Source organism: Micromys minutus (assembly GCF_963924665.1).
Source record: "Micromys minutus genome assembly, chromosome: 19".
In the NCBI taxonomy this organism is placed as follows: Eukaryota; Metazoa; Chordata; class Mammalia; order Rodentia; family Muridae; genus Micromys; species Micromys minutus.
Window position 1 is genome coordinate 11,233,078 of NC_137954.1, and position 25,663 is coordinate 11,258,740.

A 25,663-nucleotide genomic window follows, 5' to 3' on the forward strand; every position below is an offset into this window, starting at 1 on the left:
CGCCCAGCAGCATGCTCTGGGCAGTACTACTTGGTCATTCCTGTGCTGGCCCTGAATCCTCAGCACCAGGCAATAGGACACCAACATTTCCTAGAAGTTCATAAAATAGATTTCCATGTTGTGCAGAGAAGAATGGAATCTAGCGCTCCTGCACATGGCTGAAGATGTTAAGGACCTTGGTGTGCACACATGTGTATAAAGTGTGTATGTGAGCATGAATATGTAAGTATGTACACACATGTGTTTGAAAGTTTTTATGCTCATGTGTGTATAAGTGTGTGTGATAAACGTCTGAGTGTGGGTGCACATCTGTATCAATGCGTATGCATTTGTGTGTTTCCATTTCTTTCCTTATTATATTCTCTGCTTCATTTGCACTTGGATGTACTTTGCTTTGCTTTATACAGAGTGATGTAGCTTAATGTCTGCTTACCTCTCGCTCTTGTTTTTTATGATGATGATTTTTTTCTATTTCAGTAAAGTATACCCAACATTTGCCAGGTTGGTCAATCAATGTATACCAAGTTACAAACAAGTTTGATAAATTAGGTCTGGCTGTCTCTTGTCCAGTATATTGCAAGTAACCATGAATATTCATGCATATATGTATGTATGTGTGCATATTTTATAAACATATAACATGTGTGCAGTGGAACCTTAAAGGTGGGTTGGATGGTATTTTGCTGGGGCAAACACATGAAGAAACGCTTAGCTAATGTGGACACAGGTGAAAGGCTAAGGCAGACTCGAGAGGAACATTTCACTGAAGCAGACACAGGGGAAAAGACGTTCTGCTAAAGCAACACGTGAAAGGACACGTGTTGAAGGATTCATGGATAACCACTTTACATGCATAGTTGAGCTCCATTTGTTGGAACTCCATAGGGAGAAACTTCTGGTGGTATCCTGCAACTTCCTGCCGTTTCTGAGGACCCAGGCTGATTGGATGCACGTGCTGAAGCAAGACCCGTGCCGCGGCAACGCATGTGGAGGACACGTTATGTTTGGAGGGAGTAGAAGTAGGACTCGATGGGCAGTGAGCCATCCGGAGACAGAGCTTGGCTCGCGGGTGCCGCTCACTGTGCAACACTTGATGGTCTCACGTCTTCGCTGATCTCCACTTCCCTGAGAGGCACAGCTGAGAGCTTCTCCTGGTTCCTCCTGGTTCCTCCTGGTTCCTCCTGGTTCCTCCTGGTTCCTCCTGGTTCCTCCTGGTTCCTCCTGGTTCCTCCCGCTGACTTGTGCCGTGCTGAGGCGGAGGCCTGTTTGTCTCTGCTGGGCAGTGCCACCGCTGCAGATTCGCGTTTGCTGTCCCGACTCTGCAGTACCGAACGGCCGGATCCGTGAAGTGTTTGCGAGCAGATGGAGCTGCCGCTGCTGACCTGGAAACTGAACTGCGATTTCCACACAGCACAGACTTTGGAGTGGCTCCAAAGAACCTTTCTAAACAAATCCACTTCCCCTACCCCATCCTTTTTTTCCCACTACCTCTAGTGGGCGGTAGATTATAAGGGAGGTTAAAACATTTAAGAAGCATCATTAAAAATAGAGTTTTGAAGAAATTAAGTACATATGTAAAAATCTTTTCTTGGGTATATGTATATAACCCATATATGCATATATGTTTTATGTAATTTTTCTGGAATTAAAAACATTTAAAATTCTTTTTTACATGTATACGTATATTTTTGCATATGAATACATATATATTCAAGACAGAATGTATATACATATACATATATAGGCAAGAAAGAATGTTAAGTGTTTTTTAATCACAAGAAAATGGCCAGTGTTTAAGTAGATGAACTTTCCTGATATTAACATTGCACAGTGCATAGAAGTTAAACTGTCACATGGGACAGCTGGATGACTCAGTGGGTAAGGGCAGTTTCCGCCAAGCCTGACAACCTGAGTTGAATCTTCAGTCCACACTGTAGCAGGAGAGAACTCCCACAAATTGTCCTCTGACTTCCACACTTGTACCACCCCCAACACACTCAATAAATAAACATCACATAGCACCCAGCGAGCCCTAGGACCTGAAAATGAAGCGAGGATGTTGCCACGTTAACATGTAAACGTACAGTCTGCTGCAGTCAGTACGTGTGCACCGATGGTCGGCGGCTCTGTGATCGGCGGCTCTGTGATCAGCTCCAGCACCTCCAGTCCCCAGCCAAAGCTCTGCAGCCATAAACACAGTCCTGTCTCATCTGCCAACTCAGCCCCTGAGAACCTCTGCGTTCTGACTTTGTGGATTCTCACGTCTGACATCACTGGAACCGTAGACCACTGGTGTTCCTGGGCCCGGCTTATTTCACTTAGCGTGATGTTTTCAAGGCTCGTTCACATTGTATGTGCATCAAGGTACTTAATGGTTTTTTTTTTTTTTTTTTTTTTTTTTTTATCAGTTTCTGTGCTTGGTTCAGCTCCTTGCCTTCTGGTGAAGATAAATTATACTGTGGGAAATGAAGACAACGTATAAATTAATCGCTAGCATTAAATTGTCTTTTGGCCACCTGGAGGATATTATGGGGAACGTGGGACAATATAGGAAGCATTCACAAAGAAACAAAAAGTCCCACCCCCCAGCTGAAGGACATATTCTTAGGAAGAGATATAAATGTACTTTGGGTCCCCTCTTCAGCACTGAAACATCATCTGAGTTGGAGGTGGCTCATGCAGTGGCTCTTTTTGCCACTTAATAGTGATGAAAATGGACAGCCTTCAATGTTCACGTAGCAGCATCTCCTGAGCTTTAGATTTTTCATCTACAAAATGAGGTTGATCGTATGAGCTTGTAACCTCATTATAGGGATTCTGTAAGATGAAATGTATAGCAAAGCCAGTTCGCTGTACGTGATCCCTAAATATCTGTAGGGCTGGAGATGGCTCAGAGGTTAAAGCTTGCCAAGCTCGCCAGCCTGAATTCAATCCCTCAGGCCACAAGGGAGAGGGAGAGAGTGATTCCTATGGGCTACACACACACCCATACACACACACACATACATACATACACAGTCACACACAGAGACATACACGCACAGTCATACACACAGACACATACACACACACATAGAGTTGGGGGAGATATTTAAAAAAATTTTTTTCTTGAGTTAGTGCATAATTCCAGTAGTTAGCAAACTGAGGCAGGAGGATTTCCATGAATTGAGGTTAACTTGGGCTGTGTAGCAAGTACCCATTTATCTAAGACTATTTAGCAGGACCATATCTCAGAAAAAAAAAAGTACACACACACACGCACACACACACACACACACACACACACACAGAGAGAGAGAGAGAGAGAGAGAGAGAGAGAGATGAATATATTCGCTCTTCTACACACACACAGAGAGAGAGAGAGAGAGAGAGAGAGAGAGAGAGAGAGGGAGAGAGATGAATATATTCGCTCTTCTTTCATATACTCTTATGAAGATTCTTCAGTAATGCAGCTGCTAGTATTCTTCTCATAGCCAAGAGAGAACAGTCGGTGTGGCTACTCATTACCCTGCAATGGCCCTTCACACATTTGAAGATTTCTTTTCTACCTAGTTATTTACTTATGATAATGTCCACTAGCCATGTCTAATCACTCTTCGGAGACTGTGAGAAGCAAACAGTAACAGAATAGAGACTGTGAGACAAATGTTTTCCAGCAGTAGCAGCGCGATGACCTCTGTGAGCAAATGTGAACTGAGCACGCTGTTAAAGGAAGCATATGAACATAGCTAATATGTGCTATGCTGATGTGAGGAACGCTGTTAGAATGTATGTAAAGTGTCATATTTGAAAAGAACGCAAGCATATCTACAGGGTCCATTAGTGTTTGGAGAGCTGTATATAGGCTGAGTTTTTAACATCATTCGGTACTACTTAAATAACCACACACTTCAAAAACAATCACTTTGCAGTTCTTTGTGCTCAGAAATCAGGAAGAGTGGCTTAGATGTTTCCCTGGCTCGCTGGTGACTGGTCCTTGGTGACGAATATTTGTGTAACCCAGCACACGCCAGACTGTGCTGGAATCTGAGATAAAACACCAGAAAGTGAGTTTTGTGAAAAAAGCAAGTGTGTCCTAACGAGTTACCCAACATGTCCCGCAGAGAAAAACCACATCCATGCCTGTCTTTCTCTTCAGCCTGCTAAAGTAACCCAGAGACTTTATTTTGACATTTATGGCAAGTTATTACAAATTTAAATCAAATAAGCATTTCAGAAATAATAGTGGCCTGGAGTCAGAACTCATGGATTCTGAACACAACTCTAACTTCGGTATAACAAGGACTGACTATATCTGAGTCTCATTGTCTTAAGGTGTGCTTTATTCTCTGAGAAGTTATAACTTCTCATTTTTTAAATGACCTATCATTTAAAAAGGAGATTTGTCTAATGTGTGTGTGTGTGTGTGTGTGTGTGTGTGTGTGAACACATGTGCATGTGTGTGCCAGTGGAGGCCAGAAGAGAGTCCCAGACGTTCCACAGATATAGTTACATGTAGTGAGTTTCCTGGTGCCGGTGTTGGGATCTGAACCCAGGTCCTCTGGGAGAGCAGTGAGTCTTCCCAGTTCCTATAGCTTTAAATCATATTTGTTTCTGTTCAGTGGCTCATTTTTAGTTAGTTATTTCTGGAGTCAGAATAGCTGCATGGCTCACTGCTGACTCTCTCCCAACCCCCCCATCACCCCCACCCCTGGTCCAGGAAGATGGCTCTCTATTGTTTAGCTATGGATTAGACTTGATTCATTTAACTGAGGCAGAATTCCTACTGCATCTATAGTTCTGTATTCTGAGGGAAACTGGGCAAAATTATTACATTAGGTGACTTTGTTGGGTTTTTTCCTTCACATGTATTTTTGGGTAGGGGAGGGTACACTGCCATGAAGATCACAAGGTAAATTGAGGTAGTCAGGTTTTTTTTTCCCTCCTACCATGTGAGTTCCCAGACATCAGACTCAGGTGATCAACCTTGGTGGCGAGCTTGTTTGCCCGCTGAGTCATCTCCATGGTCAGAGTTTGTTGCTTTACAAACAACATTACATCTCAAGCACTTAAGGTTTGGGGGGTTTTGTTGTTGTTTGTTTTGTTTTCCTTAGAGCAGTATGTAACCATTGTTAAATGCTAAACAACAGCAATAACTGTATTTCAGTTTGGTTTCCTTGTGCAGAATCTGGTTGTAATTGGTACATATTTAGGGCAGAAGGACATCTTCAGAGGGTCTATGAGGACAGAACAGATGTGAGAGGACGTGTTTTATTTTTTTAATTCTTAGATTTATTTATTTGCTGTGTTTGTGTATGTGCACATGAGTTCCTGAGCACACATTAGTGGACATCAGTGGTGGCTCAGCCTGCATGTGGACATCAGAGGAAAACCTGTGGGAATCAGTCCTCGGCTTCCTCAGTGTTGGACCCAGGGATTGAACTCAGGACCATCAGATCCTCTGGGCTTCCTGAATGCTAGGCAAGCTCTCTACCACTGAGCCACTCCTTAGCCCCAGTATGATGTTTCGTAGTATGTATTCGTTATGGAATGACTAAAGCACGCCAAATAACATATGCATCGAGTTAACACACAGATTTTTTTTCCTCAGTGATACTTTTGAGGTCTTCCATAGCTCATCTGTGCTAGACTTCTGCTGCATTGATAGGTACCATCTCTGACATACTGATGTATTGATTTCTAAATACATATGCAGTAGGACAGACTAAAGAACAGCTTTATTGAGGGGTCTCTGCCAATGATCATCGTGGTCGGACTAATTTAAACTCTCACCAAATTCCTCCATATCTTAACCAGCAGCATTCTTTTGTCCCATGGGGGAGGGGAGAGAGAGTGTTGAGGTAGGTGTCTCGTAGCCCAGCCTTGAACTCATGATCTTCCCAAGTGCTGGACTACAGGTGTGTGCCACCATACCTGGTTAATGCATTTATGGGGAATTGAACCCAGCGTCTTTTATGTAACCTAGGCAAATATTTTACCACTCTACTAGCTGAGTCATATCCTGGGCCCTTTATAGACTTTGTTTTTCAATAGCTACTCCAGCAGACACACAGTGATGTTTCCACGGTTCTAACCACAGTTATTGTCCCAACTTGCATTTCTCTGGTAATTAGTGATGTTGAACTTTTTTTTTTTCATACCTTAGGCCATTTGTATGTCTTCCTTTGAGGAATGTCTACTGGAGTTCTTTGTCCATTTTTCAAATTAGTAGAATTGTTTACTTGGTACTGAGTTCTCTGAGTTTCTTATACATGTTAGATATTAGCCCCAACCAAATTCATTCTATAGATTGTTTCTCCATTCCATTATTTCTTTCTCTAGGTGCCTTTTGGTTTTGTGCGGCCCTATTAATCTATTTTTGCTTTCCTCACCTGTGAAATAAGTTAGAAAATGAAACAGATTATAAAGTTTCTGAAGTTGTATCGTACTAAATGAATTTCTGCTAGATGAATAATTGAGTTATTTTGTTCAAACTTCTAACATCTCAGTTTAACAAGCTTTTAGCATAAAAAAATTTCCAGAAAACTTGGTGTCCATCTGGCCCCAGTTAAACAGAGTACAAAGTAACCAAGAAACTTTCACCTTCCAGAAAACATGAATGTGTTCACTCTTCATTTCCTGTGCTGGTTCCTCCTTCCCGGCTTTGCTTTCTTTCCACTGAGCCTCGCCAACCACAGAAGATGAATTGGTCCCCACGAGTCAGACCCACTTGTTTACACACGCATCTGTAGAAATACAGATGACAATGGGCTGAGAAAGAACTGGCTTCCCCTCCTCTGGGCTTCACCCACAAAAGAAGAATTAGGCTAGTTGGTTTTTCAAAATGGAATCTAGGATTCTCAGTGTCCCCTCGGGCTTGGGTTGGTTCATAGGAAAAACTTATAATCCTCTTACTCGATTTTTTAGTTTGTTTAGAGACTGGATCAAAGCTCAAAGCTTTTACTCAGTGGCATGCCTTTTCAGAACATATTGTGGGAGGGAAAATAGTACTTTGGTGTCTTTTGTGTGAAGACAAGCACAATAGACCCACAAGCACACCTCTCCACCAGGGACCTAGGCACTGCACTGAAGGATTTAAGTCTACATTTCTATTAGTTATCTCCAGCCTGACAGTTAGCTTCCTGTTGTAAGAGCTAGACCGGTGTCTATACTCGGTGTTTTACATAAAAAGAACATTCAGAGAAGAGCTACACTGTAGTAACACAAAGCCAGCTACAAGGACATGTCCCAGAAATCGTGCTACTCAGTCTGACACACGTAGCTGGCTATGGGGTTTGTGGTTACCTTCAAGGACTAGTGAGATGCTGTCAGAGGGTTGCAGTAATGCCTCCCTCCAAACTCCATTTGGCTTCATACTCCAGAAGACGTTTACTTCCCTACTACATCTTCATTAGAAACAGGAACTTAAATTTGGACATCTAAAGCATGGGTCGGGGCCAGCAAGATGCCTCGCTGAGTAAAGGCTTGCTGCACAAGCCTGGAGACTTTGAGTTTGGTCCCTGGGACCCATTTGAAAATGAAAGGAGAAAACCAACCGCACAGAGTTGCTTTTTGCCTTCCATCCAGGTGTCTTGACATACTCACGCACACACAGTTTTTTTTTTTTTAAAGCACAGACAAGCTCTCTTTCACATGACACTACCGCTATAATCTGCCAATGGAAACCAAATTATAATCCAAGCTATCAGAGGTGGGGAAAACTAGAAAAAGAGACGAATTTAGCAGAATAGGCAACGATCAACTCAGGGTCATTTTCAGCCAGTGTTCTGCTGTCTAAAGGTCAGGATGCTGTGTCCTTTTAAACTTGAGCACATCCAGGAACAGCTGGACGCCTATGCTGAGGTACAACTCAGAGCAGCAGCCTTTCCTGTAAACAAGCTTACAGAACGAGGACCCAGTCACCCCGATGCTCAGACCCTAAACACTTGGCAATCGTGCAGACTGAATGGGTAGAAACGCAGGCTCAGGACTGTGGGGATACAGTGCTTTGCACAAGAAACTGAAAAGAAAGGAAGGAAGGAAGGAAGGAAGGAAGGAAGGAAGGAAGAGAAAGAAAGAAAAATATTAGTACTACTAAAAAATGTTCTCCTGTATGTCAGCTTTAACCATGTGACATCACTAAATTCTTTATTCCTCCCTCCTCTGGACTTTGTGTCTCTGTGCCTACTCCATCCACATGGCTTCTTCTTACCTTAGCTTCTTTCTCTGGCTCTGCGTAGGTACTGGGAGTTCCTACAGAGGATACCTGGCCAGGAGTCTCCAAGCTGCCTAACTACAATCCAGGTACAGTTCTGCACACCCTAAGAACCGACAATACCAGGAGAGTATTGGCCACACAGAGTGTTCCTCTGGTACTAGACCCAACAAAGACAGACAACCAAATTTGTATATTTTCCAATGACTGCTTTTGTTGTTGTGTTTTGTTTCCTTCCTTCCTTCCTTCCTTCTTTCCTTCCTTCCTTCCTTCCTTTTTTCCTTTCTTCCTTCCTTCTTTCCTTCCTTCCTTCCTTCCTTTCATTCTTTCTTTAGAACAAGGTCTCACTGTGTAGCCCAAGCTAGCTTGAAACTTGCTGTGTAAATCGAGCTTGCCTTGAACTCACAAGTGTTGGGTTTTCAGGTTTGTACCATCATGCCTAGCTTAATCCTTTTATTAAAAAGAAATTGAAATGGTAATTAAGGTTAAATCAGCTCTCTAATGCTATAAAACCTAGGTAGCAAGGTGAAAATAATTAAAAAGGACTGTTACCATGGAACCTACATTTATTTCCAAGTATCCCATGGCTTAAAGGAACAGCTTGCTTTGAACCCTATGATCGAGGAACTGTTCTCACTTTTGAGCGCATGACAGTGACTTTATTATTTTACGTGTTTTAAGCCTTGTATAAAAGGAAAGCTAAAGCAACAGGGGGAGCCAGAGGAACACAGGACCTAGGATAAGACAGGAAAGATGCAACTAGGCATTGTCCTTCTGCCTGACAACTGATCATTTCTGTCACACTTTTCCCTCCATGAGGAGCTTCTGGGGACAGATAGGAAGCATTAGACATATTATCCACAGGGAAATTCTTTGAGAAGTGGTCCCCAAGCCATGGCCGATGGTCTGATAACCAAGAAGTCACTTCAAGGCATTGAGACAGAAGTGAGGTTTCCAGTGAGCCAGAGGATGAAGATGGGCCATCTCAGAAGCCCTGGGAGCCAGCAAAGTAAGCAAAGGCCCTGCAGATGCTAACCTCCCCCTGGCAGGACTAAGGAAGGTCGGGGTGGATGAAAGTCTGAGCTAGACTATATAGTCTTTATTTTCTTACATTGTCCCAGTACCAAATCCCAAATTTTCCCCAATTGTCATTAACGATTTTGGTATGAGGTTTTCCTGGAAGAGTTTCTTGAGAGCAAGAAATTGCAGGGGGTCTTCAAAAGTGATTAAGGAGGAAAACAAGAAATCTGGGTGTGGGGTATGATGGTGTTCTCTCGTAATCTCGGCGTTCAAGACAGTGAAGCATGAAAACATGGGGACTTGGGTCTAAAAGACCAACAGAGACAGACAGACAGACAGACAGACAGACAGACAGACAGACAGAGAACCAAGAAGAGGAGTTGTTGATGAAAGATATGAAAAGGAGGAGGCTGGGCTTTTCCCTCTTTACCCCCACATCTATTACATTTACTGAAAAAGCTATGCTCTGTGAAAAGCTAAAGACTAACTATAAAGTTCTTTCACCTGCTTCGAGTGAATGATCCCATTCCTTCTAAATTGCCTTAGGGTCGTTTAGAACTGCTTTACTATTTCTAGCATATTTTTTTGGCCAGGCATTTAGCACTCTAGTCTTGAGGTGTAGAGTACTGTCTCTCTCCTCTGGTGTGAGACGGAGATAAGAAAGAAGCTGTTTATGGAGATGATGGTCGAGTCTGCAATAGCTCCTGGCTCTAGTTGCCATGGTTTCCAGGAGAATCTCGTTCTCATCATTTCCCATCAAGCCTGTAACCACTCCCATCCACTTTTCTCCACCTTTCCTTCCCCTGCTCCCTAGCACAGCTACAAGCAGGAACGTAGACTCGGAAACCATTTAGGGGCATGTGAACACAAGGTTGCCGGGGTGAGCATAGGCAGCTGGACCCCAAATATCAAACACTTGGGCTGCAGATTGGTCCAGGCAATAGTGAGATATCCCCTATGACAGATGGCCATCAAAGCCAGGAACACCGCCAAACACTTCCCTGCCGAGAAGATAACTGGGCTGTGTGAAAACAGAAATGTGTCACATTGTTCATTTTGCTGTCATGTGAAAGCGATGCGCAATTTTTTTTGTTTGTTTATGAAGAAAATTCTCCAGTCCCAATATCGACGGGGCTTTTGCCTTTTGCACTGCTGCTCCTTTCTGCTTAATTCAGAGAAGCAAAACTGTGTTTTGAGTACTTGCTGTCTGCTAGGCCGGTACAAGGTTCTGCCATCCCTGGATGGACACGCTGTGTTCTTGAGTCCATAGAGCGCGGGTTTGGATTCATTCCCTAATTCTCACTGTGACTGCAGCGTTCCTTAGTTCCTTAGAGTTTCTGTGGGCTTGGGAAGCTTGTGCTGTGGGTCAGGCTGAACATGGGAAGGGAGTTGTAACCTTAATCACAGTCAGGATTTCTAACCCCACCTTTGTAAGTCTTAAGACTGTAGCATATCTGGGGCATGGGGTTGGTACCATATTAATAACTCAGTCAAAAGGGCCATATTTTAAAGGGATCCTGTCCCAGAGCAAGTCTTATGAATAAGCAAGTCTCTCTTGAGGCCTTCCCATCTACCCCTGAACTACTGCTGTTTCTACACACTTGAACTGAAGTAATTTAAGAGACACTGAAGAGGAAGAGAGCCTTAGAACATTGAGTTACCTTTCCTATCGAATGAACCCTATTCCTTCTCTATCATCCCACCCTTCCCAGGTTCTGGTTAACTCTTGCCTAACTCTCTTCTTCTGCTGAAGTCAACGTTTACCTTCTGCACGGAGGTGAGAGCCTATGAGATTTGTCTTCCTGCGCTCAGAGTAGTTCGGTTAACAGTGCTCTCCAGTTCCACCCGAGTTACTAGAAATCACAGCATCCCATTATATTTATGAACACATAGTTAGTATCCTGTTACAAGTATATAGCCATTGCCTGCTTCCATTTTTATTTGAAGTGACGCCTACCATGGTCCATTAGGCCGTGGCTAGTACAAGCCGTGCTGTAGTGAACAGCAAGTATAGCTGCGTACGTGACACACAGGCTTCAGCCCCTTTGAACATTTGCCCAGTAGTGAGATTGCAGGATCCCAGGGGTTTGGTTCCTTTTTTCTATTTTTTAAAATAAAGATTTGCACTGCTTCCCATAGTAGCTGTACATTCCTAGCAATAGTGAGAATAGTGAGAGTCTCACTTTCTCCATATCCTTACTGGTATTCACCACCATCACCACCACCATCACCACCACCACCATCACCATCACCACCATCACCACCATCACCACCATCACCATCACCACCACCAGCACCACCACTATCACCACCACTACCACCACCACCATCACCACCACCACTATCACCACCACTACCACCACCATCACCACCATCACCACCATCACCATCACCACCACCAGCACCACCACCACCACCACCAGCAGCAGCAGCAGCAGCAGCAGCAGCACCACAACCACCATCACTATCACCACGACCACCACCATCACCACCACCACCACTACCACCACCACCACCACCACCATCATTACCACCACCACTATCACCACCACTACCACCACCACCATCATCACCAATCATTTGTGTCTGTGGGTACATAACAGAATCTTGTTATACAGCTCAGGCTGGCCTAGAATTCTCTCTGTAGTCCAGGCTGGCCTCATACTTCACAGTGGCCCTCCCACCTCAGCCTCCCAAGTGGCATGCATCAACACACCCAGTGTACTTTTGGTCTTGTGGATGGTGTCTGTTCTAACTGGCATTTGATTCAGCCCTTGGTTCTGATGCTCATTTCTCTGAGGATTACCAGCGACCATTTTCATGTATCTCTTGGCCAGTTGTGTTTTGTTTTTAAGAAATACTCATCCCGGTCCTTTGGTCATTTAGAAATTCGTGTGCTGTGTGCGACTGAGCTAAAGTCCTGGCACGCTCTTACCCAGCGCAGTCGAAGGTCTTTGACTGTCTTGCACTTGGGTAAACAGTCCAGCCTCCATTTGTTTGCCGCCATTGCTAGGCCTTGCCAGCATACATCTTGAGGAACTGTACTGACTCTGGTGGAGGCGTTAAAAATCTCCCAATAGTGACTCCAGTAAGGACTAGCTTTCTCCCATTTCTAGTGAGCCAGGTTTTAGGCTGTGGCTGGTTGTAGCTACTTGTACCTGATTAAATCTTCAAGGAGAGAGGTGTACCAGTTCAAGTGTGCTCCCTTTTCTCCTTCCTTCCTTCCCTCCCTCCCTCCTTCCATCCTTCCTTCTTTCCTTCCTTCCTCCTTCCCCACTCCCCACTTTAAGCAAGCTGGCTGAGAACTGTCTGTCCCCCACTTCAAAGGGCCAGTTGTCTTATTTTGATGTGGGCAGATTGAGAAGTAGGCTTTGAAAAATAGGCTCTTTTTTTGTTGTTGTTTAATCTTTCCTCCTGGGATGGCTTTCAGAGCGGTGTATCCAAGTGTCAGCGCGGGGGTTCTGACGAGCCTGGATTCCCAGACTCTCAGCAGGATCACCCTCTAACAGAAATATAAAAGTGAAATATTAAAAACCCTGCGACGTGAACTCCATCTGCAGAGTAGCCAGGGCCTTGCCTGCTTGTGCCATGGGGGGGGGGGTCTTGAAAAAAGAGGGGGAAGGAAAGGGTCTTTGACTGGGAGGTTTCCAGGGTTAGAAGAGCACAGTAACTTCCCCTCAAAGGAGTGGGTGTTGCTTCTCACTCCCCCCCAAAATAAACCCTCTCATCCTTTGACTCAGTGCCAGAACTCACTAGCCTCCTCCTGCAAGGCACCCCCTTTCACATGCTAACTGAGGTGCCTGTGATTGGCTGAACAATACACTGGTCACACTCACTAAAGGGCTACTATCCTTTACACAATTAGCCAAGACACATTAATCACGCTGATGGGCACTGAGGCTGCTGGCCTCCTGCGGAGGGGAGGGGAGGAAGATTTTGGTGACCCTCCCTAAGCGGTGATAGAGTCCTAAAGTGGATTTTTCTACCCCAGTGCCTGAAGAGGTTAAAGCCCCAATGGGACGTAGCAAGTTTGTGGCGCAGGAGATCCCAGAGGCTTAGAACAAACCAGATGTTCATCTTGGCTAAGAGCTACTAAACCCAGAGACTAGTGTGAATGTGAGCTGCAGGCGCCTGGAGATGTTTTTAAAAAATTCCCCCAGCCTCCAGACCTCCTCCCCCCATTCACAAGAAAATGCACTGAGTCATTGGAACCTCGGGCATTCTGGGGCCAACTGAACAGAGAGTATGCCCCCACCTGCACAGTGTGGGTTTCCCTATGCAGACTGAATAAAGCCTACCAGAGAAGAGAAACAGACTCAGCTAAGGCAGTGTAACAACTGGCATGATGTTGGTCCTAAGCACGTGAAGGGCATTAAAATATAGTTCATTCTGAGAGAAAAAGGAATGTAAGCATTTGTGCTTTTGATCACAATTTTTTTAAAAAAAATTTTTTCCCCAAGTCCTCATTTTCAATGGCAACAGACGACAAGGAGACCTGTTTGCTACAAACTCACATAGGACTTTTCAGGGAATCAGCTAAATATTTAGACGTGTCTCTGTTAAAGTAAACGGAGGCCTGCTGGCCTCTCTGGCAGCTGTCCAGGCACCGTCTCATTAGATGCAAAGATCTCGTGATAAAGAGGAATTTTTTTTTCTTCTGCCCACATGATCGCAGCACAGTCGTGGTTTTTAAATGTGTCACTGATCCGTCCAACTCTGTTTGCTCCCCTGAAAGGGTCTGTCGGCCTCTGTTTGCTTCCTTAAACACGGTTTCTGAAAGCCCTCGTGCTGTGTGAGCTCAAATCCTAGCATTAAGGTACTGCTGAGTTCATTTCACCACACTCAAAAGCACTGGGTTTAAATCCCTCTCAATTCCATTTGAGACACCAGAAGACGTTACCCTTCTTCACTAATGGTTCCAAGTTTACATCTAGATACTGGGGGTCAAGGGCGGGAGAGGATTTAGAAATAACAGTGCGTGACATTAGTCAATGCATTTGCCAAATTGGCGATTACTTCCTGATGTGCGCGCAAAGCACTCTACTCCTTGTCTCTTTGATGCCCGTCCCCACAGAGAAGGGAGCAGCGTCCGAGAGGCAGTTAGGACTTTTAAAGAAATATCTGCTGAAAAGCACGCCTGATTTGCCTCCAGAGCTCAACCACAGGGAAGCGTCCGGGATTAGGCTGGTTTTCAGTTCCAGGAACGGACACCTCATCTGGGGAGCTTTTTACTTTGGGGAAATTTAGTGGAAGTCAAAAAGGCAAAAAAAAAAGAAAAAGAAAAAAGAAAAAAAAGAAAAAAAGAAAAAGAAAGAAAGAAAAGAAAAGAAAAGAAAAGAAAAGAAAAAAAATGGCGCACAGATAAAAAGCCCAAGGCACAGGCACCTGGGTCTGTACCCACGCCCTGTTGGGTTTTGGTATGCCTGCTTTTGCAACTTTTAACCACTAGGTGGAAGCAAGAAATTGCTGGGATGGACAGCACCTATGTAGTCAGGTAGTGGATGGAGCCTCACGCCTCAGTTCTTCTGACTGGAAAACCACTTTAAGATGTTCCTGTGTGAATATGATCTCAGGGATGATTGTACATACAGGTAACATTAAACGGACTAAGCATGTTGTGTTTATGTATTTAGGGATAGACCATGTATTTGAGAGACGGAGAAAGAGAGGGAAAGAATGTGTGTTGGGGGGTGGGGGGAGAAGATACATGTAAAGGATTGGAAGGAAGAAAGGGAAGGAGGGAATTAATATAGATATGTATATATATATATCTACACACACACACACACACATACACACGTACACACAACAGTGTAAATGCTCAGCTGCATTTGTTACCACTGTGGGAGTCATGCAGGAAACAAAGATTGGACTAAAATTATCCTCACCCCAAATGGGATAAAGAGCCATTATGCATTTGCTCAAAGAACTCTGAGCAGGCTGCAGCGAGCACAGTCTAACACTGCCTCTGCTTTGGTGTCAGCTCTAGCCATGAGTTATTTGCTGAGAGAGAGATTTTGGGCTGAACTCAGAGGGAAGGAACTCCTTCTGAATGGAAATCCCAATTCTTCCATTTATTGTCTGGGAGAACTTGAGGGAGTTTTTTTACTTTCAGCTCTCTGAGCCACAAAATGGGGCTATCCTGTCATTTGAAACATATTCCCTGTGTGCCAGGCAATATATACATTATATTATATATAATATGTTATGTGTTATATATTATATATAATATGTTATGTGTTATATATTATATATAATGTTATGCGTTATATATTATATTATATATTATATATATATATCAGTTTATGTATAATGATATGTACATACAGTATATTATATGTTGTATATAATATTTATTGCACATTATTACTAAGCCCTACTTGCCTGGGTCGCTGTTGGAAGAGGTAGTCCCATCGTGCAGATGAGGACATCTTCTCTCAGGCTCACAGGGGGACGCTCCCTGGCTGAACGAGCTGGAGTCAGTATCCAGCTTTACTCTGTTATCATATTCTTTCCCTGTCCCGTTTAGCAGCACAGTGCTGAAAAATCATTGAACTGCATCTGCCACCGAGCCTAGCCTTTCAGAAAAGCCCGGCCAAAGATTTGCTTTCGTTCTCTTTGTCATGGTGTTGGAGTTCAGCTGCTCAGTGATCCCCCTGACGGGTGTGGGAGGACACCCTGCCTCTGTTTCTTTATATTTAGAACCTTAGGCATCCTGACCTCTTTAGGATGCCCAGCATACCTGGTGGTACCAGAACTAACTTTAGGGTTGGCTTGCATGGGCTCAGATGTTATCTGGATTCCCACATTGTTAAAGAATGATGTTTGGGTTTTTAAGTACCTACCTACGTGATTCTGAGTACCTGTTAAACCTGTATCCATCTGCTCCCCACATCTAAATTGCCATCAGATGCTTACCCATCCTGCGCCTGCAGAACCTTCCCTAGGAGAACCCTCATTATCCACCTGCCAGGAACACAGTAGGGCCACATAAATCCACTCTATCGGCATCACTATTGCTTTTCCTTTGCTCAAATATGTTACAAGAAAGAGATTTCTAGAATTTTCTAGAGGCCAAGCCAGCTACTTCTAGTCCTTCAAGTAGGATTTTGTACATGGTCCTTAACCAGGACATAAAATTGATCAACAGATAGTTGTGAAATGAAGTCATCTGCTTGGATTCATAACCACCTTATCAAATGGCAGCTATGTTACCATCCTGGATGCTTCGGTTGTGAGCTTAGCCTGGAGTGGCTGAGCCAGCTCTCCGTGCTCTATCCATACTGTGTAAACGAGCACCGAATCTTCAAGAGTCAGGCATCTGTCCCAGGTCAGCTAGCCAGGATATCCAGACTCACTGGACCCTCACGCAATCATAACAGTTTTCTGTACACGTTCATTATTAAGCATAAATATTGCTTGGTGATTAAACCACGCCCTGCACAGGGGACAACCTAGGGGTAATCTTTCCAGCCCATTTCCTGATGACATCTTTCCACCAAGCCTGGATTTCCAAAGCTGAGCCTGGCGTTCAGAACATACTGTCAAGTGAAGTCTCTTTCCTGGGATTCCAGTGATCCCCCCTTGCTACCACTAATGAAGCCACAGGCATTCCGGGGCTCTCTGAGCGCTGATTGAATTCATTATGACACCACTCCAGGAGTGCTGTAGAAAGCTCTTGGGGAGTTTCTATTAACATCTTTATTAACCCGTCCCCCACACCAGTCAGCGAAATTAATTTAGATACACAGCCCACTTTGATCTTTATTAATAGTTTCTTCTAGTTTCCACATTTATTTTTGGTTTTCTCATCTTTAATTTATTTGGTAGCAATTATTAGTTTTTATGGAGTGGGAGTAGATGATCTTCAAGTAATTAAGGTTAGGGAAATTATAATCAAATGCAGGTAAAACTATTTTTAATATAAAACCATGCATGTATGTGTACAGTATTTATTGTTTTGATTTTCAAAACAGGGTCTTTCTCTGTAACCCTGGGTAGCCTGCTACTCACTTTGTAACCCAGATTGGCCATGAATTTACAATCCTCCTGCCTCAGCCTCCCAAGTGCTAATATTACAGGAATGTACCAGCATAACCAGGTTACATTTTTTATTTATTGATTAAGATGAATGCTGCCAAGTATTTAAAAAAAAAAAATAAACATAAGGTTATGCCTACCTTGTTCCTTCCCAGTTCCAGGAACAGTTTTTTTTAAAGATTTATCTATTTTTATGTATCTGAGTACACTGTCTATGTCTTCAGATACACTAGAAGAGATTTATTTATTAATATATAAGTACATTGTGTCTGTCTTCAGATACACCAGAAGAGGGCATCAGAACCCATTACAGATGGCTGTGAGCCACCATGTGGTTGCTGGGATTTGAACTCAGCACCTCTGGAAGAGCAGTCAGTGCTCTTAACCACTGAGCCATCTCTCCATCCCTCCCACCCTAGGAACAGTTTTAAAAGCATGAAATGTCACAGAACAGGCCCAAACCAGAGACTCCTTTCCCACCCCTGAAGGCACAGAAATAGACACACAAGTAAGTTTTGCAAGTAAGAGGTAGTAAATTTATTTCATTTCTATTTTTTAATCCACACCTCAACTTTTCTCATTTATCAGCAGATGTTTTTAATTGTGGTAGGAAAAATAAAACATCATAGTATAGACTCTTGCTTTCAAGAAATATGGTCCAGGAAATAGGGAAGTGAGCCAGTCACACAGTATGTGAAATGTACAGCAGCAGGGTCACCCAGGGATCTTCAGGAACTCTGAGGAAGGCACTCTTAGCTTCAGGAGTCTGAGGATGGTTTCCTGAGAAAGAAGATATGAATGTGGACCACACAGTATTAAAGAAAGTTGACAGAGGAGGTTAGCTTTCTCCAGGTGAGCAAGGGTGTATGTGCCAGACAAAGGAATCCGATGCTGAGAACAGAATGTACCTAGTCCATCGCACATGACCCCTAGAGTGTTGGTTTGATGGAGGCCATTGCAGAAGGGGAGCTGAAGAAGGACAGCAATCATTGGGAAGAGCCTGGCTATCACTTAGAACTTACATGTTGACCTATAGGCAAATAGGGAGCATGGGACTTCTTTTCTCCTTAAAGCAGGAGAGTAATCTAGCAGGCCTAAATGTAGAAAAATAATCACTTGGAAGACAAAATGCAGAACTGAATTGGTGGTGGGCGATGTGGCAATGCTCTCTAAACCCTAGAAGACAAATTAGATGTCAAAGCTAGAGTAGTGACAGCCAGCGAGGAGAGGCGGGGCACATCTAAATCCTTTTAGAAGGAAGTCAGGAAGTTGTCACTAATCAGATTTGAATTGTGAAGGGAAAACAAATCCATCTCAATGGTGAGAGAAAGAGAGCCCTTTTCAGTGGAACATCGAGTAAGGGGTGGGGGAGGCTTCTTAAAACCAAATCAAAAGCCAGCCTGCAGTAAAACCCCAACCTAGAAATACAGAAGAGGAAGGAAGACCTAGGGAACAAGAGAAAGACAACCAGAAAGAAGTGATCCAAGGATTGGTAAGGAGTATTTGGGTGCTAAGAGGAGAGAACCAGAGAGGCTGGGGAGGCCTAGAAGGTAATCATTTATAACAAGGCCACAGAAACCACATGACCATAAGCTTGCTGGGGAAACGCCGAGCACATGAAGCCCCTAAATAGTTGTAGAGGACACAAGGAGTGGGAAGTGTCCAGCGATGCATCATTAATTAAGAATTAATCTATCAGTATGATAGATGCTGAAAGGTGTGGTCAAGCTTAAACATCCTCTGTGAGAACAGACAAGAAACAGAGAAGTGCCTCCAAGCATGGGGACACTCCTGACTACTGGGATTTCCTCCAGGGTCTCCAACCCTGGGAAGCCAAGCCTGGCTTCTCCTTCTTTACCTTAGGAACCAGCCCCAGAGTGCTGGGTACCTTACAGTCACAGGAAGTTTTGATGCAGGGTTACATGAATGAAGAGCCACACATATGAGCTACAGTGTGAGCCTCAAATGTCAGAGAGCCTCATCCGCCAGTGGCCTGGCTTTTAGAGCCTAGAAGGTACTCCCTCCCAGAGGTCCTAGAAGCCTGAAGGTACTCCCTCCCAGAGGTCCTGGAAGCCTGAAGGTGCTCCCTCCCAGAGGTCCTGCAAGCCTGAAGGTGCTCCCTCCCAGAGGTCCTGCAAGCCTGAAGGTGCTCCCTCCCAGAGGTCCTGCAAGCCTGAAGGTGCTCCCTCCCAGAGGTCCTGGAAGCCTGAAGGTGTTCCCTCCCAGAGGTCCTGCAAGCCTGAAGGTGCTCCCTCCCAGAGGTCCTGCAAGCCTGAAGGTGCTCCCTCCCAGAGGTTCTGGAAGCCTGAAGGTGCTCCCTCCATGCCAGCTCCATGAGGAAAAGTAAAACCAGCTGCCTAGGATGCAGGGGAGCAGGTAACCGGAAGGAGAGTGCAGGCCGGGTGGGGTGGGGAGAAAGCTGCAGATTTTTGCAGTCTACTTGAGAGAGCGAAATCAGCTAGCCTAGCGGCTGTTATCAACTGCATAAATATGTGGTATCTCAAGAATGCATTGTGTTCAGGAAATTCCAAGGGTGTAGTTTGATAGAATGCAGTATAAGATAACCTCAGGGTGACCGTGGCAAAACTATAGTAACCAGAAAATGTTTCACCCGGATCTGAGGCTCAAAACATCCAGGTAATGTTTTCTCAATTGATTAGCAAATCTCTAGGGACTAAAGGTTCCCATACCTGAGTCAGTTGTGGAATGAGTTCTATTAAACATTGATGAAAACAAACAAACAAACAAACAAACAAAAAAACTCCAAGAAAACAAACAAAAACCCCATGGTCATCTTTTGTTAGGGTAGCAGCTGCTCTGCCCTCACTTGAATTTTTGCTTCATTCAGAAATTTAAATATTCTGCTTTTCCAGTTCACTTTTGCCTTGAATTTCAACTGAACTCAAAATAAGAGCTCACTTAAGACAGCTGCTGTGGAGGGAGATGGAGGGAAAGCCTCCGTGATGACTTATTACTATCTTTGGAAGGAAGCATGCTACCTCTTATACCTATTATTTTTAGAGGCTGCTGAGCCAGAGAAACAGACCCTCTTGAAATGGTGCTGTGTAAGATGCCTGCTTGTCTGTGGCCCCTTCTCTCATTGATCGCTCGAAATTATAACTACTGCAAAACATCAAGGGCCGAGGGGCAAGGTCACCTAGCATGAAGATACCTGCATCCAAGTGGGAGAGTCACAGCCAGGCTGTGGGCTTGGCTCTGCCTCCCAGCAGCTCGCCAACTGACCCTGGCTGCTTTGCTGATGTAGAGTCAGGATTTCAGTCTATACAGAACCAGAGGGCTCAAGTTCAGAATGTTGCTTGCCCCCTGGGGTCCAAGGGCATCCGTTTGGAATTCTCCAGAGCCTCATTTGCCTTTGTCACATTCTCTCTTTCCTGTTTTGAAAAGGGAACGCACTAAGTAGGAGTCTGATGTTGTGTTCTGCAATTTTTATATACACTGGCTAATGGACTTCTCACAACAGTCTCCCTGGGTTGCTGCAGTTGCGGAAGTGAAGCTCGGGGAAGCATGTCGAGTTGCTGGCAAGTGTTAGGCCCTGGTTCCTTGGCTGGATCAGCAGTCCTCCAACTTTAACCTCACTAGAAACATCTGGAGCCTATTAAAAACATCATAACAGCCCAACAACTAACCAATGTGGGGCTCCTCCCAGACCTGTTAAATCAGGCTCTCTAGGGGGTAGAGTCAGGCTGCCTACTTTTAAAAGCTCTGCAGGTAAGGCCACCCTACCCTGTTGGCCCATGCCCCATCTCCTGAAACTGTATTTAAGAGCAAAAGGAAGAGAGGAAAGAAAAACAATGAGACCAGGGGCTTTTCCGTCTGTACTACATGCCAGAGGCCTTATCTAATCTTCCGGAAACTCCAAAATGGTTCTTATTTACAGTCTGGAAACTCTCTGTGGCCTCACTAGACAGGTTGAGCAATCCTCACCCCCAAGTCCCAGAGCACCTGAATGGCAGAGAGATTTGAACTGGGATTCTGTGCTCATGTTACTAAACCACACCATAAAAAATACCTGGGTCTAGAGAGGGGTCTCAGAGGTTAGGAGCTCTTATTGCTTTTCTAGAGGACTTGGGTTAGATTCCCAGAATCCACACGGCAGCTCACAACTGTCTATAGCTCTAGTTACAGGAGATCTGATGCCTTTTTCTGGCCTCTGTGAGCATCAGGAACACACACACACAGTGCACATATATTTGTGCTGGTATAACACTCACATACATAAAACAAAAAAGAAAGAAATTGCTGGAGCAGCAGGCTGACTCAGCAGGTAAAGGCACTTGTTAGGTAAGCCTGGCAACCTGAGTTCAAGCTCTGGACCTGGTGGTGGAAGAAGAAAACTGGCTCCCAAAAGTTGTTCACTCATGACCACATACACATCATGATGTACACACATGTATCATGTGGGTGTTCACACAAACAAACAAACACAAAGGCAACACCTCTTACATTGACTATACAAAACAAAACAAAACAAAACAAAACAAAACAAGACAACCATGGGTTGAAAGTTTAGATGAGAGTGACTCCCAGCTGCTTATATATTTGAGTGCTTAGTGTCCAGTTAGTGGAACTGTTTGGGAAGGATTAGGAGGTGTGGCCTCATTGGATGAGGTGTGTTACTGGGAATGGGTCCCGAGGTTTCAAAAGCCAATGCCAGTCCCAGTTAGCTCTTTCTGCCTTGTGATTGTATCTCAAGCTGTGAGCTCATGGCTACTCCTCTAGCACTATGCCTGCCTCCCTGCTTCCATGCTCCCTCATGGTGGCCATGGACTCTAACCCTCTAAAACTGCCTTGGTCATGATGGCTAAGCACGGCAATAGAAAAGTAGCCAAAAGACCATGGTTGAAGTTACTTTCTGGATGTCTTAATGCTTCTGTTCTGTTAGCTGCAAAGTGGGATGTTCTTGAATATAGAACAGTCATTTCTTTTTCTTTTGGCTGGGGAGAATAGCAAACAGGCAGCAGTAAGCAGTTTGTAAACAAACACTAAACAGACACCCGATAGTCTTGTTTTTACAAGTTATTTTGAATGTAGGCACAGGCTAGTAAACAGGGTAGCCTAATACTAACTCACCAAGGGCACTGAATGACTATCTGCATGGTCCCCTTTGGTTGCATCTGACCTTGGAAACTGAGTTTCCACAGCTTGCTTGCTTTTTTTGTTTTGTTTTGTTTTTCAAAACAGGGTTTATCTATGTAGTCCTGGCTGTCCTGGAACTTACTGTCGACCAAGCTGGCTTTGAACTCAGAATCTGCCTTCCTCTGCCTTCCAAGCACTCAGAACAAAGGCTTGAGCTACCACCTGGCATTTCAGCTTTCTTTAATCACTATTTTACTCTACAGTTCAGCGCTATAAATAAACTTTTAATTGAACTTACTTTTGAAATTAAAAATCATAGGGCCATCCTTGGAATCCTTAGGGTAAGTGCTATGTGAAGAAGTGTCACAATTCACTGTCCAAAGAGTGAGCCCTACTCACCCTATCAATAACGAGGCATCCTCTGGGTCATTCTCACCTCTGTTTTATCACAAGTAGCATGTACAATTAAATGTCCCTTACTTTAAGAAAATCATTTCTGAGGTTTGTTTATTTGGTTTTAAGGTTTTTCTTATAACTTATGCATAGATATGTGTATCTTTGTGTTGGTGTGTGTTCGGGTACAGATGCCCGTAGAGGCCAAAGGCATCAGCTCTGTTTCGAGCTGGAGTTGCAGGAGGTTGTGAGCCACCTATGTGGGTGCTGGGAGTATAACTCATGTCCTCTGAAAGAGCAGTAGGCCCTCTGGACTCTGAGCCATCTCTCCCGTCCCAATGTTTGAGTTTGGAGACTTTGCCCAATCATTCACATTTGTGTTGTTGTCATGGTGATGGTAGCTGATTTTGTTTTTGTTTGTTTGAGGCATCCTTTCACTTTATAGCCCGGGCTGCCCTAAAAGTCATACAGCTTTGTGTGTGTGTGTGTGTGTGTGTGTGTCCCCTTTTATTCTCCCAGTTGAATTGTGAGCTCTGGGAGGTAACAACATTTGATTTCTTGTATTCTCTAGCACTTGGCACATACTCTTGCACACAGTGTTATATGGTTGTTAAATCCACCTGAATGTTTTAGCCGCACAGGTCTGAAAGCTGCCATATCCTAAGATCGCAAACTAAGAAGCTCAAATAACAGAAATGTCCTGTTCCTTCTTCCAGAGTTTGAGAGTCTGAAAGAGTGGCATTGTTACGATTGGGTCTTTCTAAGGACAGAGGTAGAATCTTTTCCAGGTGCCCCATCTTTGGCATGGTGATGATCGTTCTTGTATTTCTCTGTGTCATCATTTCTAATATGTGTCTCTTTGTCCAATTTTCTTCCTTTTATGAGGATCCCAGTTCAAATGACATTAGGACCCACCCTAATGAGAATGTCACACAGACCCTCTTCCCATATAAGATTCTATTTTATGACATTTTGTGTTAAGACTTCAACATGGGAATCTAGGAACACAAAACTCATGCCTACTCAACCTTTCTGTGACTCCATCACGCGCAGAAAAGAGGCCTTCAAAGCCTGTAGTTAGCTTGCCTGGTTCTAGAATTCTCTTTTACTCCAAGCCAAGATGAGCATTTGGAATTTTAATAATATTTTTGGCAGCGGACTAGAGAGTTGCTCTTGATTTTCATGTTTTTTTTTTTTTTTTTTTTTTTTTTTTTTTTTTTTTGTGTGCTTTCTAGATTGGTTCCCACCACCTAAGCCTCAAAGCCTGCAGATTGTCTGGAACAGGTAAGCATCCACTGGCGAATTCTCTTGTCTTTAGACAGAGAGTGACGTTTCTCTAGACCTCAGGGCACGGAGCACCAGGCCCCCAGCACCCCCACCAAGGCCTCTACTGATGCCTCTAAGATCCAGCCCCCTGGGAGGGTGTTAGTTTTTCTTTATGAACCATTTTACTTTCGGTGAGTTTGGTCATTAAAATTGTTTTGTGCCCCTCAGCCATGCCCCAGGTCCTGAGAGCAGTAGTGTTGGCCTCGAAGAAAACCTAGTGGGTTTATTATTCTCTGACACAGAGAAACCAAATAACACCATTGAGTGGCCATTGGAGGGGAACTTGATTCATAGAGGTCATGTTTTCCCAGGCCCTCTCAACATGGTCTCAGCTCAGACCAGGGCAGACTTTTATTACCAGCTTTCAACAAATCCCTAGTTTCTTTTGCAAAGTAAAACAGATAATAGAGACATTCCAGGAATAGCTAGCTAACTATGCTGTGCTGGGCAGCCTCTGGGCGAAGAAGAACTCAGTGTTTTCGGACAATGACCAATTACAATAACCAGTATTATTTGATCTGAGAGTAATTAGCAGAGGCTCTGTTCTTTTTGCTTCAGTGAGGAGGCAGAAAGGGCAGCGAGGGAAACATCAGAGACAGGGTAAAGGAGCTCAGATGTCAAAGAAAAACAGTCTCACAGGTGGGAGAAGGAAGGAATTTCCCAGCCAAGATTCCAATGGAACTTTGGACTCAGAATATGTGGAGCGGTTTAATCTAGCCAAATGTGCCTTGGTGGCTCCACATGTACCATCTGTGTGCTTTTAAGGCCACTATATAGAGTGAAAAGAAGGACACAAAGGACAAGCATGGAACCGTGGGCCGCTAGCAGATCAAGGCTCCCCAGAAAACCACATGCTCTGCTCTTATTTTCAAGCCCAGGATGACTTGAACTCCCTGTTACTTTGGAGACATGTTCCCAGGAACTGCTGTTTATTTTGTCCTACGAGATGTGCAAACTCCTCACAGTCACTGCTTAGCAAACACAGCAGTTGTATCTAGGCTTGCACCTTAATTTATTGTGACATTTTAAAATAAGAAGTTATCTTTACCATTAGCCATTTCATTGGCATTGGCAAATAAAAACACATCCTTTTAGGTTTAGGTATCAGTGATTCTAAGATACTCATTCGGAAGCTATGTCAAAGCTGAAAAGAGCTTTGTTCTGACCCCGAGTGCTCCTTGGAGTCCCTAGAATGTCACTGACATGTTTTTGAGTTCCCGTGGAGGAGCTGGGTCAGCTCTGTTTTCGAAGGCGAGCAACGCCATCTTTAGTTGTTTCAACTCTGAGGTCGGAATTAATGTACACTTGCTGACGCATAACCACCAAGGGTGCCAGCATCCTCTCGCAGGCAAGTTGGCCTCTGGCCTCTAACCCTAACTCAGAGAAGTCTGAGTCTCCACGCTGCTCCAGTTTCCTTTTGTTCCTCGTGGCCTTTTTAAACTCAAAACCACAAAGTGCCTTAATTCTCCATGCTGTGGCTGCTACAGCTGTCACATTTCTGCCACAGGCTTCCTCCTGTCACCTTTTCTCCCACATCTCTTTCTTTTGGAGTGCATAGGACTTGAATTCGCTCAGTATCACCTGACTCTCCTG

At 44.2% G+C, this 25,663-nt stretch overlaps 1 protein-coding gene across 2 annotated transcripts in view; it reads left to right on the forward strand.

Annotated features, from left to right (window-relative positions):
- CDK15 (cyclin dependent kinase 15) overlaps positions 1-25,663 on the forward strand; it is a gene marked incomplete at both ends in the record, with an annotated part of 84,934 nt that overhangs the window by 42,584 nt on the left and 16,687 nt on the right. For both annotated transcript variants that reach the window (XM_080933498.1, XM_080933499.1), the window contains 2 exons: positions 8,220-8,283; positions 23,980-24,028. In XM_080933498.1, the coding sequence (XP_080789624.1) occupies positions 8,220-8,283; positions 23,980-24,028 (113 nt within the window). The remainder of the gene's footprint in view (positions 1-8,219; positions 8,284-23,979; positions 24,029-25,663) is intronic.